General features: G+C 40.4%; 1 protein-coding gene across 2 annotated transcripts; it reads right to left on the minus strand.

The window, feature by feature from the left end:
• Positions 1-625: 625 nt before the first annotated feature.
• On the minus strand, positions 626-19528 carry c12h1orf53 (chromosome 12 C1orf53 homolog). Of its 2 annotated transcripts, none has more exons than XM_088350369.1 (4): positions 19117-19528; positions 11546-11647; positions 8824-8870; positions 626-4759 (listed from the first exon to the last, which is right to left on the minus strand). In XM_088350369.1, the coding sequence occupies exons 1-4, from the start codon at positions 19387-19389 to the stop codon at positions 4678-4680; spliced, it is 504 nt and encodes a 167-aa protein (XP_088206495.1). In that variant the 5' UTR covers positions 19390-19528; the 3' UTR covers positions 626-4677. The 2 variants fall into 2 exon arrangements, with proteins under 2 accessions (XP_088206495.1, XP_088206494.1); XM_088350368.1 differs by having other exon boundaries at positions 8777-8870.
• Positions 19529-19758: the final 230 nt, after the last annotated feature.

The following is a 19758-nucleotide window of genomic DNA, read 5'->3' on the forward strand; positions in this document are numbered from 1 at the left end:
TCAAAAAGAGACGGACTCCCTTTCACTACACAACTACCACATGAAATCCGATGGTGTATGATGCATGGTGGGAAATCCCCAGGAGGCAGACGCATGCGCACAGTAGCTCGCTTCGTTTGCAAAAAAAAAAAAAACGATATCGAGATAGAGGCTACCGCGGCGAACTCGTTTGACTTGATTTTCTGTTTCGTGATAGTCGGTGTATACCGGATGGTACCCATAATTGACAAATTTGCGTTTTTCCGTACAGATTTTCTTGTACGTCGTACACGTCTTAAAATGCATAATAAACGTACTTTGTACGGGTTGACAGGTATGATGATGCAGCACTGGTGAGATATTTTCAGAACAGGTCTGTGGGGATCTCAACTGTCCTTAATGGGCACCACGCTGGAGACCCCTTTTCTACACAGTACTGACTGAATAAAGCCAAAATTCCACATTTTAAAATGTTGTATCACTGTTGTGTCTCACGATTTGTTGTATTGAAAAAGTGTGACTTTGCATCAAAAAAGGTTGGGAAACACTTCATTGGGACAGACATGCTGCACCCAAGTAAGCTGAGAAAATAATTAACCCTTTGAATTCCCATAAACTGTTTGAAATCACATTAAGTTCCACAAAGTTTTCTTCTTGCGCATTCTTTTATTTCAAAGATTTGACATTGGAAATTTCCAACAAGCATTTGAGTCTCAAAACAACCCAAATAAGTGATTGGCAGTCCTGACGGTTAACACGTTCTCCTCCCAGGCCACTGGTACGATTCTACTATTGTCCAATTAAAGCGGAATTTGCTCTTTCTATTTCCTCCCACACGCTCGGGAGGACTCCATTGATGTCGAATGCCAAAGTAGATCAAAATAGTCAATGGACATTTCATAGATTAAGAGTAAAAATATTTAACATCATGGTTGGAGTGTTATTTTTTACAAACTCAAATTAGGATAATTTGAGCTGGTCAGAAATCTTCTATTTAATCAAAAACATCACTCAAAATCTTTTTTTTATGCTTCAGCATTCTTTTAAGTTCTTTAAACTTCAGTGTTTTCCCAATATGGTGACAAGGCTTAGAGGAGCATGGCTTTTAACTATTTTTGTTGACGTCGCCATCATCGGGTCCTCACATGGTTAATCTGTGCATTGACATTCCTTATTAACACTTTTCTGACAGTCGGGACATAGGGTGAGGAAAAAGGAGTATATTTATTTGAGGGCCCAATCAGTTTTTATACACAGTGAGCATTCTATTGTGTCAAACGTGCTGTAACAATAAATATAATTTGAAAATATTTTATCTGAACCTTTTTGAGTATTGTCGAATATCTAGCATCAAGCATTCTCATGTGACTTTCATTTCAAAAGAAACACTTCACACCAACCATAATAAATGGATGCACGAGATATTAAACAATAAAAATGTCAAAGATCTTAGCACGCTGGAGATACAATATGGAATGTTTTTACATGAACTAGGAATAGGAAGCGAATTTCTTCCTCGGAGTAGATGCCGGGTGAGCTCTCACAGCGCCACATGCCGGTAGCAGCAGAAAGAAGCACTAGTCATGTCTTACAAAATCTATTTTACAGCAATGTCCAGATATTTTTCGCCATCCATCTACCGTTTTACGTAATTCGAATGGTTGTATGTAGGGGAGCATCTGTATTTATAATAATCAACATGTTGAAGACAAAGATAATCATTTCTCGTTTTTTGTTGTTGTAGTTTTCATAGAAAATGCGTATTTTGAAGTCTGCAAAAATCTGGCATACTACTTAGTGTGACTATCAAAGCGACGCCGCCACCGAGTGGTTGCCTTTCCAGCAACTCTCCCTGTTATCTCTCACTTTTTGTGATTTATTGTTTTATTGTCTGCTTCTATCTTCGGTGTTTTTCTTCCCGTTTCGCAACTAAACATTTGGATTACTTTCTATCCTATGGAAATGGGTTTTTGCGCACAAAAATGCAGTTATTTGAGGATTCAACTCCTTGCCCTGAAGAATTCTCGTGCCGGTGTGATGAGGTGCCTATCGTGGAAGAAGAGCCGGACCTAGCTAAGCGGCTAGCAGCGTTATAAGTCTGCGGTAGCGTCCGTAATCATGGTAAATGTGAACTCACTACCAAATAAGACCAAAGAGTGCTGGTGGAAAACATCGAAGCGCACAGGGAGCGCAGTTGCTGTGTTTTTGCGGAAACGTGGCTCACGTTTAGCACCCCGGACGCTAACGTGTAGCCACCCGGAGCTATCCGGCTTCAGCGCCGCTATACAGAGACACGAAAGCCTGCGGGAATCGGAGAGAAGGCGGACTCGCTATCACTAGGTGGTGTTTCCATCGGCCGCAGGGATGTCGAACTTTTGGACTAGCGTGTGACGTCATCCACTTCGCTACAAGCACCCCTAGGGCATCATGTTAATCTGTTAACAAACAACAGGGTAGACTGCTGGAGTGTGAATTTCCCTACGGGAATGAATAAAGTATCTATCTATCTATCTATCATGCACTCTTTGTTTCTTTTACTCTCTATCCCTTTGCTGATTTCCATCCCATAATGGGGTGATGCTTTGTCCAGGCGATTCACCTGATCTCTTGTTTTTCTCGTGCCAGTCTGGCAATATCATCAGCAAAACGGGACGTTGATGACATTGTGTCCCCCCAATTGTACTTTCATGTAGGTCCGGATCCTCTCCGGGAAGATGTTGTACCCAAGGAAGATATTCTGTATTTTTTTATATAAGGAGAGATAGGTAGATATTCACAGGACAATGCTGTAAAAAAAATTTTCATGCAGTTTATATACTTTGCGTTTGATTCCAACAATTCCTTATCCTGCTTACTTTTACCATCTTCTTCCACTTTCCTCTTCTGTCTCTTTACGCTCCCCCCATCCCTTCTTCGATCTCCTCCCAGCTTTGCTCTGCTGGAGCTCAAATCACAACCCCAGTCCCTGGCAGATGGAGGATAGGAGAGAGAAGCTCTTAACTAGCTGGTCTGAGCCTCTGGTCTCTGCACACCAACTGCTGCCTGCACGCACCAGACACCCCCCTTTCCCCCAATACCACACCCTGAACAGCTCCAATAGCCCGCCGCCACCTCCACACGCTTCTTTTAAATCCCCTGAGGATAGGTTATCAGCCCGGGGGCTGGCGCACACATTAGTTCATATCTGGCCACACTAGAAAGGACAAGGTAACATGACATATGGATGTTTCCTATGGCAATATGACAAAGTGGAGGTTTTTGGGTAAACACACCGCTTTAAATGATTTTTGGACTTAGTCTTATGCTAAGAGACGGTTGTCGAAAGAGGCAAAGCTTCTTCCAGTGGCTGAGAGCACCTTGCAAGAGAAATCCAAAGAAAATATTGTATTTTGTATGTATCCGGTTCACTCTGATTTGTTATATAAGGAGTGATAGTGAGATATTCACTACCACTGGAATTCTCAAAAGGAAGGTGTTCATCATTGGGTGCGTTTACACCCAGGTAAATAACATATTGCAATTGAATATCTCCAGTATTTAGATTATGGAAAGCGATTGAAACACACATAATAGTTCAATGAGGGTATTAGTCCTACTGCAAATTTTCCAATTGCGATAGTTAGGTTAGTCCTTTCACTTTCAGATTATGTGCATGTATAAGTATTTTGTGAAGTTAATTGATAGTGTGCACGCCAAAATTCCGTCATTCGGGACATAAGTGTAAGTTTATGAGTTGGGCTTTTCGAAAAGAGGGAAATCAATAAATATATCAATCAATTCCAAGGACCCATTGTACCCTGAAGTTTCTATCAAATATAGATGCAGTATTTTTCCACAAGAGGCCATTCGTTAGCTGGAAATGTGATCAATAGGCATGTAGAGGCAGCATTGTACTATCAAAATGAGAGTAAAAAATTAATCTGTCCAGCAACCAATCACATTTTTAACAGCATGTCTCTGCAAATAGGCCACTGCCTTGGGGTGGGGGTTGTGCTGGGTGGGAGGGAGTGCATGTCCTTGATGGGCGTCAAACCTATAACCTCTTGATCCTAAAGTCCTTTAGGACCAAGCTTGCGTCTACCGACACATGTGGTCAGGCAGAAATAAACCTGCCAAAATGCAGTACCTCGCGGAGGTGCCAGTGAGTGCCCCGGACTCTCCTTTCATCTGGGCTCATCTGGCGGCAGCCACGACTCGGCCTGGCATCAGCGTGTGCGCGGTTTGCGGTCCAGGGGAGGAAAGTGCCCCTCAGAGCTATTTGGAGCCAGTCTGTCCAGAGGAATCTGGCACCCTGACTGTCACGCAGCGACCGCGTGTTTTTATCCCTAATTCTACCACAGGGATGTGCTTGTCCATATGACCACTGCACAGGGTGCTACCCTGAGGCAAACTGACATCGTCTTTGTGGACCAGACATTGATGGAGATGCTCGAAATGCTTGATTATCAAAACACTTCTGCATGTGCTCATGCACCGACAACTAAGACAGGGTCTCGACAATTGCTGGGACTGATGTTCCTTTCAGCGATCTAAGCAATAACACTTTTTTATGTAACCCCTTGGCCAGCCATGCGTCAGTTTGCAGCCAGTCTTGCCAACAATGATGGAGAAGTTGTAAGTGACGTCGGTGCAAGTAGTTGGCCGTGGGGCTGCCGTGCCAGTTGGAGGCGACGAGAGGAGATTCAACCGCTCGGCCTGTCAACTGGTTGTGACTGGACCGCGTCTGGTCCCGGTTGTAAACTGGACAGCTCTCTTTTTCTCCGCGGCTAGTGCCAACATCCTGCGAAAAAGGCACACGGTTAGTAGCTGCCACACATCTCTGATGCAGCATATGCTCGAGCTGAAGGTCAGAGATGTTCAGTCCAAAATGCCTGAAAGGATCCTGTCTGGTCTGGCTGGCTAAAGCAACTTCTCCAACAAACAAAAACATTCTGAACAATAAGGTACACCCCAAAACAGCCTTATATGCATACAAAGTTGGAAATACATTGTCCTCTTTGTAAAGTTATTGATCATACAATATTATCACTAAACCACAATTGCATACTAGTAGAGGAAATGGTGATCAAACTGGCTAGCGATGGTAAGATCACCAAAATGGACCAGGTTGTTAGGGATTTAGGAGGCTGATCACAATTGCATTATGTTGATTGCAATGAAAAAAAGCTAGGAGAGCACCAAATTCTTACTACCAGGCATGTAGATGACATATGAAAAGGCATCAGGTTTTACCTCATACTCTATTTTTAGTCACGGTACCAGATATGTTAAGAGTAGAAAGAATGTTGTTTCAATTTTTCTCAGCTAAAACTAAGTATTGTAAGTGACAAACGTGAATATGTGCGGCCATGCATATATTTATATATTTCAGGGCAGATTACTTCTCACAATGGTGTTCTCTTTATTCTGTTTAGAACGACCAAATTACTTCCTACAATAACTTTCTCGTCATTCAAATAAAAATTTCTGTGCTTTGTAATAACTTTGCGAGTCAGCTGTACCATGGACCAGTTTAATGTTTGACAATATTCTTGCAGCCCAGCCCAATTACAACATCAACAATTAGGTACCGTGAGTAAAAATAGTGTGATGATGCAATAAGAAGTAATACTCTTTTTGAAGGTTAAATGCTTATCTAGTGGTATAGTGAATAAACCCCCCCACGCTGCATTCTGTGTTTAAGTCCTGTTGAATTCAATGCAATACAATTGTGTGCAATTATAACCAGTGATGTTACAACTGATCAATCAAAGTGCCTTGTATATGGAAAGTTATTGTTGGTGGTCTGCCTTATGAACGGGTGCACCTTAGCATAAGGAAAATATGATACATCTCTTCTACCCAACATACTATTTGGTAAATCATTTATTCAGACAATAAAAACTGCTGATAATTCATTTTATTCTGTTACATAAAAAAGAGGGAATGATAAGTAAATAATTTATTCTGCTTTTACAATCGGACACCTGAAATATTTTTTTCTGAGAATGCCAAGGTTATTAGTTATTTTGTCTGTTATTATTGTGCACAGTTCGTTATGTTTGGCTCACTGTTATTTGTTTTTACTCTTATGTTGCCATGTTGTTTGTTATTTTGACTTTTTGTGCTTTAAAACATTGCCACTATTAGCCAATTATGTTACATTATTTGATAAGCCACACCCCCTTTTTTAACTTTAAAAAAAGGACTCATGGGAGGACCTTGGAAAGAAATTGAAATTTCTTATGAGAGACCTGGTCTTTCTTCACTTCCAAGTTCAAAATCCATTAAAATCTTCTCTCTTATTTTGAGTAATTTATTTATAAACTTATCACATAATTACTATTTTGTTACTCACATTTAAGCAATTTTACTTTTTGCACTTATTTCTTCTCCAACTACTTGCGCGTACTTTTTGACCAATTCGCACTATTCCAACTTCAACTTTCAAAAATGGATCTTGATGAGATTTTATTTTTTAAACATTTAACCATAAGAATACAAAACAATATATGAAAAGAATATTTTTTTAATCTGTCTCCATAATTATTTTTTTTCAATATTTTTTTTTCTAATGAAATAAGAAAAATAAAACAAAGCACACTTTCCATTTTTGCAGTGTAAAATGATGCATGTATCACAAATATTTGTAAAAAAAAATGTATTAATTCTGAAATATGTAAATTAGATTAATACCCAATACCTTTTTATAAAAAAATATCAGAACTAAAAAGTATGTACATCAGACTGATACCTTGATAAATAAATAAGAATATTAACGGAAACACTAATAAATTAATGTCTTCTCGAAAGAGGAACAGCGAAATGTCGATCCATTTCTATACAGTAGGATTCCCTTGTTATATATGAAATATAGCATTTTATGGACAAACAGAACAGATACCGCAGCAGAGCCATCAACAATATAAAGGGACTTGCCCCAACCCGACACCACCTTTTGCCCTCTGGTATGCGCTACAGGTCCCTTAAAAAAGGGACAAGCTCTATTAACTATGTTGAAAATATATTTTTCCTTTTCATAGTGACAGCCCTTTATATTTTATAGTCTTTATTACATGTTGACCATGCAGTGCCATTTCTTATCTCGTTGCATACAATGTTGATATCAATGACAATAAAGACCATTCAATGTACCCATTCTCCATGTTTTAAGAAATGAAGGTTCATGGATAAAAAACTGGAAACATTGAATGATGTGAACCAGATTGAGCGGCTTTACAGTGCTGTTTGCGTCACATAAACCTAAAACCGATGAGGACTAAAACCATTCCAAGTTTGCAGTCAGTGGTCTGTTGAAATGTGGAGGGAATGAGGCAGACACTGAAGTTGGCCTATTTCATGGCCTGGGCTGCAGGACTGCCAACATCGTGAGTGGCGATGCATTTACTTAAAAGCGACAGGAAAGTCCTCAGGCAAAAGGCGAGGACGGGCGGCAGGAAAGGGGGCCCAGGTAACCTATTTGATGGGTGTGACACCTTCACCACCCTGCCATAGAATCCCGCCGCCGCACGCCTCGCTGCTTCGGTTTACAATAACACAATATAAATTCCCTTCTCATCCCGCCAGAAGACACATCCCCCAGAACCTGTCCTCCCCGGCGCTGTCGGGATCATAAATCTCCTTGTAGCTGCTCACGGGCTTGCATTGCCTTCGCCAAGCGCTCGCCTTTAGGACCCACCTGCCGAGAAGGATAGTGGCCGTGCCGGTTGTTGGCGCAGACAGAATCGAGCGGCAGACACATCCTCTCACACGCTTCTGTTTGCCCGATCAGACACAGGCAGGCGAGCTTGTGTGACATACTCGGTGCCTGAAGGCATCGTGCCCATCTTCCCACATGCGCTAACGAGTCAAACCTCACATCTTCCTTCAACGTATCTGCAAGTGGTGCAGGGCCAGCTCTTGGCCTAAGCTCACATTGCTCTAACTGTGGGCAGCAAAGTGCAGTGTTTAGCACAGCCTTTTATTCTATATTAGCCCATTAGCAGCCACGGGGCGTTCTGCTCTTATAAGCATATATGCATGCTCTTGAAAACAAGTTGATCTATTGCAGAGTGAGAAAGGAGGGTCCCGGAGTTCATTAGGCTGCAGCTCAGGAGAGCAGCCGCAGGGGGAATGTGCGCTTTAGCCAAGTGTAGCCAGTAGGATGGAAGTCCGATGGGGCCGCTGTTGATGTCCGCGGCGTGTTTGCTAAAAGCCTGATTCCATCAAGTAGTGTAAAGCAGCATAGCCAAGTGAGATGGCTGACCCTCGGCCTTTTACTATTTTTAACAACACAGTATCTTCGTCCAAGGTAGCAGATTCTTTCGAGCAATGCAGAGTGCAAATAATGCTAATATTCATGCGTTTGTACGTTTGGGACAAAATAAATGAAGCCAAATGCAGAGCAAAAGAGCACAAGATGTAATCCGACATCCGACTGTTATCTTCTTTTATATGCCCTTTATCTTGAGGGCAAACATCTAAAATGCACTTTCAGTTTTCATCCCTGTACTCCCACAGCCCTTGTTAATACATCAGAGAGAAATACCGCCAGAAATTAAACACTCTCGAAAAGGAATGAGTAAGGAGACTCACTGCATTCCACTGGACATTTCAAAACAAAAATAACATGGAATGTTCAGAAAATGGATGAATTTTTCACTGTGTTCTACAAAACAATCTCTTCTTTAAAAGTATAATGAAAAATAGTTGGGATGTAAAGGCTGCATTCCTTTGTCACTACTCACATTTGGTATCCACTAGGCTTTTAGAAATGGTTAAAAACAAGACACCAGATTCTTAATACTATCTTGTATACCTGTATTGTCGATCCGTGGGATCTATACATAAAATAGAGAATTATACATTTTCTTCAATGCAGGGTCTTTCACGTTGACTTGGCCATAAGGACACTGTAGGAGAGAACATAAAAAAACTGTTTCAAGCATCTGCATTAAATGATCACTTTTATTCACTGGAAAGGAAGCAAGGAAAACAAAACAAAGGACTCGAGCACAAAAAGGAACAGAGTCACTTAGAAGACTGGATGTGATTTAAAGTTGCAGGAAACATTGCAGGAGACAAAGGGGCAAATAAAATATCAAGCAAACAATACAATACCATTTTTGTGTTCACAAAAAGAACATGAACTTGTTTTCAGTGATAAATCAAAGGTGATTTGCAAAGGTTCTTACTTTTTGTACTCACAACTGCCTTAAACTTAACTGCAACCTGTGTCAAGCTTATGCAAGACACATATACAGTAATCCCTCACTGAATCGCAATTTACGTTATGCGGTTTGTATACTTAGTGGGTTTTCATCGTGCATCTTTTTCTGCATCAGACAACAAACAGGAATTGTCATCGTGGCGGCATGTTTCCAAGGACTATGTGTGTTTTTATATGCGTGTAGGTTGGGCGTGACTGCCTGTGTGTATGACTGTGATAGGCCTGTGTATGCTGTCCCTCAAATAAACTGGGCAGGCACACAAGTCAATGAGTCTTCCTACCAAAACAAACTGCGAAGCACGATGGCAGCTAGTATTTTAGCAGCTTGCTACATAAAAAAATATTCATCAAATAAATCAAACTCTGAGGAAAGTCAGACGATTGCTAAGAAATGTGGACAACTACCAGGTGTTCCTTGGATTGTTATCGGGTCCGGGAAGAGACTGAGGCGGCGTCGGGAGAGAAAGCAATAGCGGCTGGGCTACATAAAAACTCACAAGTTACCCCTGTCAAAGCTGTATCTCGCCAACGCTGAAACTGTTACAGATAATATAAATGAACTGGAGCCACAACTCATGGGAAACCGCCAGGATTGTATTTTAATTATCATGGTGTGCTGATCCTAACACTGCCACTAGCAGGATGCTCTCTACACCACTTTTTTACACTGAAAGGAGAAACCCTTTAATTTTGTTGTACAGTATTATTTGTGTAATGACAATAAAGACCATTTATTCAACTGCGTATCTGTGTTGAGTTTTTATTTATAGATCTATGGATGTTATTTTCTAACTGGTATGTAATAAATAAACAAACGTTTCTACTTGGCATATTTGGACTATCGGGGGACAAATAAAGTTATTACTGTGCATTGTTGTAGTATGCATGACATAGTAATATCTTAGACATAACAGTTTAAAGTCTACAAAGCACATGAACATTTGAAAAAAAAAACTTCTTTAGTTAAAACCTTAATGAAAAATCACACTTATGACCAAATTACAAAACATACAAAAGTGTGGAAAGACCTTATTGTAAAATGTATACACATAGGACATGCAAATGCATTGACTTAATTTGGAATATTTTGTACCACCCCCATGCAAAAAAAGCATGTTTGACCTACTATTTTCAGGGAACACATTAAAAGTTTTAAAGTGTTTTTTGAATAATACATATCAAGTTGTATTAATGGATACTTTTACCAAATATGTTTCGAGAGGCCTCAAAAACCCTTTTTGACTGTACAGAGGCCTGCCATCCCACTCCATATTCACCACAAAAGAGCAAGGGTCTACATTATACACAAATACCACAAAGATGCCCCAGAACAACTTTCACCTTGACCAGACATTTTTTGTAGCCGATTTCTGGCATAATTCTGGATGAATATTTAACCGCTCTTCCTGGCAGAATTGTCTGTGTTCATTTTAATTGGTTGCTCACTGGCTTTGGACTGAGCTTTCAAGCAATGTCCACAAATGTTCAATAGGGCGAAATTTGGGATTCAAAAAAGGCCATTCCATTTGTCTAAATGCATTTGGTTCCTTCGTGCAAGCAGTTACAAGCTCCTGTTTAGTGAAAAGGCGTCAATGTTTTAGGTCTCATAGGTCTAAAATACAAAGCGAGGAAAGAAAAATGTAACTGTATGTATAAATAACATATATTCCTGGGAAATAGTTTAACTCTACAGATAGGTGGAGTCAGGACAAAAACAAATCCAGTAGTCACCACCCTAAACAGACACACAAGACTAAAAATGTGTATCTTGCCAGTTGAACGGAAAAAAGCGTATTGTATAGAAAAAAAAATGTATTCATACCTTTATTTATCCTCTAATTTGGGAGATTTGTTGCAGCTAAATTTTATTGCGCCATTGTCATGATGAACTATTTTTCATTGCGCTTTTATTACAAAAGAACATTGCTCTTACAACTTGGGTCAGTCACCAAGCACTACCCTGTGAAAATGTTTGCCCATTTATCAAATCATTTTTAAACCACATTTTTCTCTTTTAAATCTGTATCACATGTTGTTGATTCTGGATTGCCACGTCTAATCTTGCTGCATACATTGTTCACTACGTTATTATCAATGACAATACAGACAATTCTATTTTATTCTAGTCTAACTTTACACTTTTGAAAAATACTGCGTTCACCAGAACTTTATTAAAACGAATGGGTGGATTGACAGACAGACAGCTGAATGACGGACCAGCAAATATCGAAATTCAATTATGTTTGCTTTTTATTCAAACACATGAAAAAACATTGCGATCCTTTGTGAAAAGAAAAGTGTGAAAGCACAGTAACAAAGAAAACCCGACATGCCAGAAAAGTAGACAAAGAAGCTTACGTGTCTGCAAGCGCTGCCACAGCACTTCCCTCGTTGAAGGTGAGAATACTTTGTGAACACCTTGAATCCACTGCATGGGTCAACGTACATCTGTTTCTTTGCCTGCATGCAATGAACATTTTTTAATTAGTGCAAGACACAACATGTACACTTACATATGTCCCGTGCTTACACTCAAACAAAAGACATTCATAGAATTGAGATTAACATAAATATACATATATGCAGATTGTTTAAGGTTAAAGAGGGGAGGATGGTGGGTGACTTTTTGGCATTGAAAAAGAGAAAAAAATCCAGTATCCTGTATGATACTACAAATTAATTGGCACGTTACATCTGTTATTCATTAAAATTTTGCCACGACAAATACAGCAGCATTTAACATTTACATATGATTTATCTATTTGAGTTCAGCAAGGATTTCTGAGAATATATTCCAGACACAACCTCTTACGTTATGCTCCAGCTGTTCATAGATGCAACTACCTTCTGTGAGTAAAAAACACACCAAACTCCTCTGCCATCCCTAAGGAACTTTGGAAAATGTCACCTCTCAGTCTGTTTCAAACCGTGAGCCTGCTCGTTTGTGAGCTTTGACAGGCCACAAAGACAAAAAAGCCCCAGGCCTTTTGGTGACACAGCCTGTCATTTCACATGGCGACGCATGACCACATAGTGAAGCTGGCATAGCTTGGCCCCCTCTGCATTGTGCTTTTGCCACCCAGGCCCACACACTCTTCTCGGGTCTTGGCCAACTTGCCTCAACTTCACTGCAGTCAGGAGCACAATATTTACAACAGAGAGGCCTGGGGGCATGCAGATGCACCTTTACACGGATGCCACCACTGTACGCCTCGCTGGCTCAGTTTGATGAAGGACTAGTGAGGATTTTGAAAAGATGAGCGATCTGACAAAACCAAAACACAGAGATCCCTCCGTTTTTGAAGATAATGAAGACTTGAACCACCCGCAAGAAGTGAGAATCAGCGACGTAGTGTCACAGCTTTATAAAAGCCTCCAAAGGGTTAAACTTATCTCAAGATGTCGTCATTACCGACTCGGCGTCTACAACTGTAACAAAATAACAATTATAGAGCTACAAATATTAACACACAAGACGTAATTTCAGATGAATGAATGGTTTGATTATCATTATACAAAAGTAGGCAAAAGTGGAGGGCTTCTCTTTTCAGTGTGAGAAAGCGACCCAGAGAGCAGCCGGCTAGCTGTGCACTACGACTTATGTCTGATTTAATTGATTTTTTTTCATTGTAACGAGCCGCTCAAAGCTAGGGGTCCCTATGCCTCTTAATTTGTATACGGAGGCAGCGCCCGCCTTGATTGACAGGATACCCCAGCCGATCACAGCCGAGTACACCGACAGTCAGACCAATGTATCACTGTCACGCACACAGTCACAGCCACCCAACACTAATCTGACTATGCTGTCTAACAAGACAAGATACAATGAAATCAATAACAATAAATACAAAATCAATTAAATGCAAAAGGAGTGAAACAGCAATAACCGAAGCGTAAAGTAGTGAGGGGTCTCTGTAAATCTCTACCACCACCAATGTTGTGTAGTAATACAGAGGTAAATACTTTATTGGACTCCAGAGAACGCAATGGAAAAATAATAAATACCTGTACCGTACAGTAAAACATTCAAGCACATAAAATGTATCATTTTCGGTTTATTGTTCAGGCATTGTTCATATTAGACATACAGTGAAGTTTGCACACTTTGTTCAGTTAAAAAAACAAAGCATAACGTATTTTCCGCACTATGGGGCGCAAGGTTTTTTGAGTTTTTCCTTGCCCTTATGTTGGTTCCAGATCAGGGGATGGTGTAATAATAGTCTGAAAAAAATAGTCTGTGTAATAAACTGTAAAGCCCTTTGAGACTCTGCGATTAAGGGCTATACAAACAAAAATGACTTGACTTAACTTGACCCCCAAAAATAGTATTTTTGGACCTTGGTTTAATTATAAGGCACACCAGAGTATAGGGCGCATGCGATTAAAACTCCAGTAAGCGCTAGGTTTGTGAAAAAATGAAAAATTACCATATATGTGCAATAATTAATAAGTGTGTATATATCATGATCATCATTTTAGCATACAATTGCATAACATGTGATGCAACAAGAATCAATCACAAATCGCAGTGTGGAGTGCGTCAGATCCTGTCCACTAGAACCGAAAGAATAGACAACAAATGAAAAAGCATTAAGTTTTATCTCAACAACACACTTTTTAGTGACGTTACTGAATTGTGGATTTTTGGGCCAGGCCGCGAGAATATTGTTAAACATTAAACGGGTCCTGAAATACAGTACTACAGTATATCGCCGACTTAAAAAGTCTTTACAAAGCACATGAGATTTTGGACTGAATGAAGAGAAAGGCATTGTAGGAAGTAATTTAGCCATTCTGAACTGAATGAAGAGAATAGGCGTTGTGTAATTTGGTTGACCTGAAAGATTTAAACACATGGCTGCCCATTTTCAAAACATTTGTCCCTTAAAATAGTTTGAGCTGTGAAAAAGTGAAACAAAAATTCTCTCTACTGCTCCTACCGTGATAAAAAATATTGTGATAATGAGATAAGAACTAGGCAGCACGGCGGCGCAGTGGTTAGCGCGTGTGCGGCACAGTTCTGAGGACATGCGATTGAACCTCCTGTGTGGAGTTTGCATGTTCTCCCCGTGCTTGCGAGGGTTTCCTCCGGGCACTCAGATTTCCTCCCACATTCCAAAAACATGCATGTCAGATTAATTGTCCGGTCCAAACTGTCCCTAGGTGTGTATGAGTGAGCAAATTGACTGTCCCTGTGTGCCCTGCGACTGGCTGGCAACCAGTTCAGGGTGTCCCCTGCCCACTGCCCGAAGATAGCTGGGATGGGCTCCAGCACCCTCCTCGACCCTAGTGAGGATAAGCGGTGCAGATAATGAATGGAAGATAGATAGATAGATGGATAGATAGATAGATAGGTAGATACTTTATTGCTTAAACTCCCCTCAAAATCACTCTTTTCCTTAATAAAGGACAGGATAGGCTAAAATAGGATGAAAAAATTAAGATTAACAGGAAGGCCCCGGGGTGCTGTGTTGTAGTTAGCAACAGCGGAGTGGATGACGTCACACCTTAGTCCAAAAGTTCAACGTCCCTGCAGCAGATGGAGGTCTTTGTGCCCAGGGTTACACCACCTCGTGTTCACGTAGATAGCGAGTCCACCTCCTCTCTGCTTCCAGCAGGCTTTTTTGTCACTGTCCCTAACAGCGCTGAAGCCGGGTAGCTCCGGATAGCTCCGGGTAGCTCCATGTTAGCATCCGGGATGCTAGACGTGAGCCACGTTTCCGTAAAACACAGCAAACTGCCCTCCCTGTACGCTTTGATGTTTTTTTACCAGCACAGCCAGTTCGTCGGTCTTATTCGGTAGAGAGTTCACATTTACCATGATTACGGACTGTACCGAAGACTTATAACGCCGCTAGACGCTTAGCCTTAGCTCCGGCTCTGCATCCACAATAGGGCCCCCTCATCACGCCGGCACGAGAATTGTTCAGGACAAGGAGTTGATTCCTCGAATAAACGCATTTTTGTGCGTTAAAACCCATAACGATAGGATAGAAAAGTAATCCAAAGTTTAGTTGTCAAACTGGACGAAAAACACCAGAGATAGAAGCAGACACTTAAAACAATAAATCACAAAAAGAGCGAGATAACACGGAGCTGCTGGAAAGGCTGCCGCTCGCGATGGCGCCTATGATGTTAATCAATGGATGGATGGAGATAAGACCTAATTTCTTTTCATGAGCAGGTCTATATTCCTAGTGGTCAAGTAAGTCAGATATGTAACTCTTCTCCTGTAATCCAGGTTCAATTCTCATTGCATTCAATGATATGCAATTGTGAACAAACATCCATGTCCCTACCAGCCTGTTGGTTAGGATTTGTCACGATTGTTATGCAATTGTGGTCAGCAAGCGATGAAATTTGGAAGCTTGATTCATCACCTAAATTACAACCTATTTAAAAAATAAAATTAATAGTGTGGTCTGTGCCATGTGAGTGCACAAGTGCATGTGAGAGTGACTGAAATCTGAGGCGGAGGGGGCATGTCTACCTCTAACATGTTGTTTTTGGGTGTCAAAACATCAGCTAAGCATCATGGGATTTGCAGTATAATTGGTGAATGTGGCCTAACAGCGCTGCCGCTGTTTAGTACTGGCGGATAGGGATGGGCAGGAATTTTGGTATAGATACAATTCAAGTAAATACATAGTAGAATTCATTGATACCGATCCGATTTTTCCTTGGAAATAGGATTGTTGAATAATGGAACCCTTTCCCACTTGAGTTAGTTAGATAAACACAGCATAAGGATTTTAAGAACTAAAAATTTTTTTTTTTTTAATTAAATAACTAGATTGCAGACTTTAAGAACATAAATGAAATAAATACAGACGCTGCCCGCCCTACGAGTTTCTGGACAATCGTTAATAAGTTGAATTTGTTCATAAGTTGCTTCAGTGCTATATTTTGTATGTTTACAGTTTATATAAGTATGTTTAAGGCTTGTATAAGTAACATGTACTGTTCTTTACTAAAAAATAAACATTTGAAAAAATAATATTCTCTATAAAGATAAATAAAGTGAGGTTTTACCTACTCTTGGGACTTGCGCTTCAAGAAGTCCTCCTGCGTGGTTAACAAGTGACCCAAAAAAGCATTCCAACCATTTTTTTGAAAACACATCAAGCTTTCTTATTCCACTTTCGTTTCAAAAGAAACAGCTCACCTCTTGCTTACGCTTTACACCACAGGTGTCAAACAGGCGGCCCGCGGGCCAGATCAGGCCCGCTAAGGGATTGAATCCGGCCCGCGAGACAATACTCAGAGAAGCGCAAGAGAAAAACAAGCAGCAGGTTGAAATATGTCAACTTGATGTTGCCAAACCTAGGTGCCTCGAACAAAGACACTGTACTTGTATTTCTTTCTCTCTCTCTCTCTCTATTTTCCACCCTTTTTCTCCCACTCTCTGTTTCTGTCTCTTTCACTCTCTGTGTCTCTCTTTTTCTCTTCCTTTGTTGCTCTTTGTCTCTTTCTCTCTCTGTGTCTTTTTAACTTATTTTGCTCTAACTTTTTTCCTTTTCTGTCTTTTCTCTTTCTCTCTTCCCACCCTTCGCGCTTTCTTTTTTCTCTGCTTCTGTCTTTCTATTTCTCTTAGGATTTCTTTCTTCCTCTCCCTTCTTTTCCCCCTCTCTCACAAATTTTTATCATTTGTTTCTCACACTCTCTCCCTCTGCCTCTCTCTTTTTCTCTGTCCCGCCCTCTCTCCTTTTCCCTTCCTCTTTCTCTTATTTCTTTATCTCTTTTTCTCTATCCTTAATCAAGTAGTCCGGCCCCCGACAGAATGTTTCTTCTATCATGTGTCCCCCGAGTTAAAATGAGTTTGACACCCCTGCTTTACACCAACCATATCGAATTGATGCACAAGATATTAAACAATAAAAACGTCAAAGTTCTCAGCACGCTAGCGATTCAGTGCACGTTGTTATGACACACGATCCGGGAAGTAAAAGCCGGATTTCTTCTTCGGTGTGGATGCTGGGTGACCTCTCACAGCGCCACGCGACGGAAAGAAGCACGACCGTACTGTCCTCTACTTGGAAAACGGTGCATACAATACAAAATCCAACTTACAGCAATGTCCGGATATTTTTCGACATCCCGAAAAAATGATCAGATCTGCCGTAATGCATAAATCGAATGTCCGTAAAGCGGGGAGCGTCTGTAGTTCTATTGTATCAGAACAAAAGTGTGCCTGTCAGCACCTATCCATAAACCTAAATGGCTGATGGCGCTGGGTGAGAGAGAGAGAGAAGGGCTGTGCCATCTACATTGTCACTTTGAGGTAAATTGGGGACAAAAGCAATGAACCGAAAGAGGTAGTTGCTTAGTATCGATAATATTGATATTTGGATCAATCCACCACTCTTAACTGGTGGGCCAGCTCTAATAGTCATTTTAAATTGGCTCGCTGGCCAAATATAACACACTGCGGATCAAATATGACCTGCGGGCTGAAGTTTGGCACCGATGTGAAAGAGGCTTCCCTGATGTAGTTGAATCTACTTGCATGGATAGGATGGGCAGATTGAAAATCTGTTCTGTGTTACACCTTCCTTCCCTGAAACATGCCTGTTCTTCGGCAAGGATGTCATAACTGTCAACCTGTACGTTTTTGCCGTACAAAGTATGTTTATTATGGATTTTAAGACGTGTACGACGTACAAGAAAATCTGTACGGAAAAACGCAAATTTGTCAATTATGGGTACCATCCGGTATACACCGACTATCACAAAACGGCAAATCAACCAAGTCAAACCAGTTTGCCGCGGTAGCCTTTATCTCGGAATGTTTTTCCCCCCGTTACAAACGAAGTGAGCGGTTTGATGCTACTGTGCGCATGCGTCTGCCGCCTCGGCTTTCATGTCGTAGTTGTGTAGTGAAAGGAAGTCTGTCTCTTTTTAGAGAACCGGCTTTTTCGGCTCAACTCATTAAAGAGAGCCGGCTCTCAAACGGCTCACTTGCTTTGATGCATTATATCACGAATTATTATGTTGTATAAAGAAGTTAAGAAAAAAAGGAAGTATAAAAGGAGAAAATGGAAAAAAAAGACAGGTTCGTGGTTATCCCTTTAATCAGTATATTGTCAACAATAATTTGATGCAGAAAATGAATTAATAATTTGAATAAGAAAATGTATTATTCTACTTAATTATATTTGCATGTATTTTTTTCCTTCTACAGTGAACGTCCAAGTTACTTCATTTTTGAACTTTTTTTAATAATAAACCTCATTCATGTCGAGCAACTCAGTCTCTCACAACAAAATGTATCATATATATTGGAACATTATATAATGTTACAATATATATGATATAAGGAAACACAAGTACAATATAACATGTTAAACTACATAAATAAACACGTTTGAAAAAAAATATATGGTGTAAGATTATTTTGTATTTTGTAAGGGAAAATACGACAGTTTGTTAAGGGCATTAAGCCCCAGAGGTTGACCGGTATGGGACGTTTTCAGCATGTTCACTAGAACCTTAAAAATAAATTTACTTGCGTGGCTGATGAAACCAACGGCTCCAATTAAACTTCAGTACTATTTATAGCACACTTCCTGCAAATTACTTGTAAATGAAATGAAATGATCTGCATTTATATAGCGCTTTTCAAGTCAAGACTTCCCAAAGCACTTTACAATGTGCTCCACATTTCCCAATAGCGGCTTTGCAGCCATGTAAAGCGCTAACCTGCTTATTGGGAGTATTAGGGGTTCAGTGTCTTACCCAAGGACACTTCGACATGTAACACTGACGAGCCGGGATTCGAACTGGGATCCCTTGATCCCAAGACGAGCGCTCGACCTCCTGAGCTATTTTAATGTAACTCGAAAAATCACATTTGACCAACAATCTACTTTTGAGGGCAAAAGAAAGGACACAGATTATGACCACAGATTATTGACAATTTGATCGATTACCTGGCAAGCTTCTGTGTGGACTTTGTGAATGAGAAGCTCTTCCTTTGTTAGCTCTCCTTGAGCCTGTTGCGACTCGGTTACGACTTTGGAAGAGTCTTCCAGCTCTACCCCTCCAGATACTTCATTCGTCGACTGTCGCCTCGAGCCAACTACATGCAGTTTACAAACTGCCATTATCGTTTCACCATTAAGTACCGGCAATTCTTTCAACTCGAAACGAAAGAGAGTCAACGCGTTGAGCAACGCTCTGTTTTTATAACGCTGGAAATACATTGCCTACATTAAATGTGCTGTTATGGTCGCGTAGCATGTTAAGTAATTTCTAAATCAAAGGATTAAAAAAAAACAACAACAACCTTAAAACGCAATTTTGCGACCTGCGCTAGGAGCTATTCAGTGCACTACTTTCTGTTTTGAATGTACGTCACAAGCACGTGACCAAACACATAATTTCTGCTGCATATCAATGATATGATATGATGATCATAAAAATGAGAAATGGGAAAAATCCTATTTTAGTTGTACCAGATACGACTTAAAAGCATTTCGAAAAGTGTTGAAGTGGGAATTCGGCATTTCCAACCTGTGATTATGAAAATATTTGATATAATAGTCGAAGTGGGAATCCTATTTGGAACGACG

This window comes from Urocampus carinirostris, chromosome 12 (genome assembly GCF_059441175.1).
Source record: "Urocampus carinirostris isolate Australia breed hairy pipefish chromosome 12, RoL_Ucar_1.0, whole genome shotgun sequence".
In the NCBI taxonomy this organism is placed as follows: domain Eukaryota; kingdom Metazoa; phylum Chordata; class Actinopteri; order Syngnathiformes; family Syngnathidae; genus Urocampus; species Urocampus carinirostris.

What these genes read in the sequence shown, in the direction of transcription:
- c12h1orf53 (XM_088350369.1), bottom strand. Translation starts at nt 19,389, where the DNA reads ATGTATTTCCAGCGTTATAAAAACAGAGCGTTGCTCAACGCGTTGACT. An exon ending in TCCACACAGAAGCTTGCCAG is followed by an intron (nt 11,648 to 19,116) that starts GTAATCGATCAA and finishes CATTGCATGCAG; the next exon opens with GCAAAGAAACAGATGTACGT. An exon ending in GACCCTGCATTGAAGAAAAT is followed by an intron (nt 4,760 to 8,823) that starts GTATAATTCTCT and finishes CCTTTTTCGCAG; the next exon opens with GATGTTGGCACTAGCCGCGG.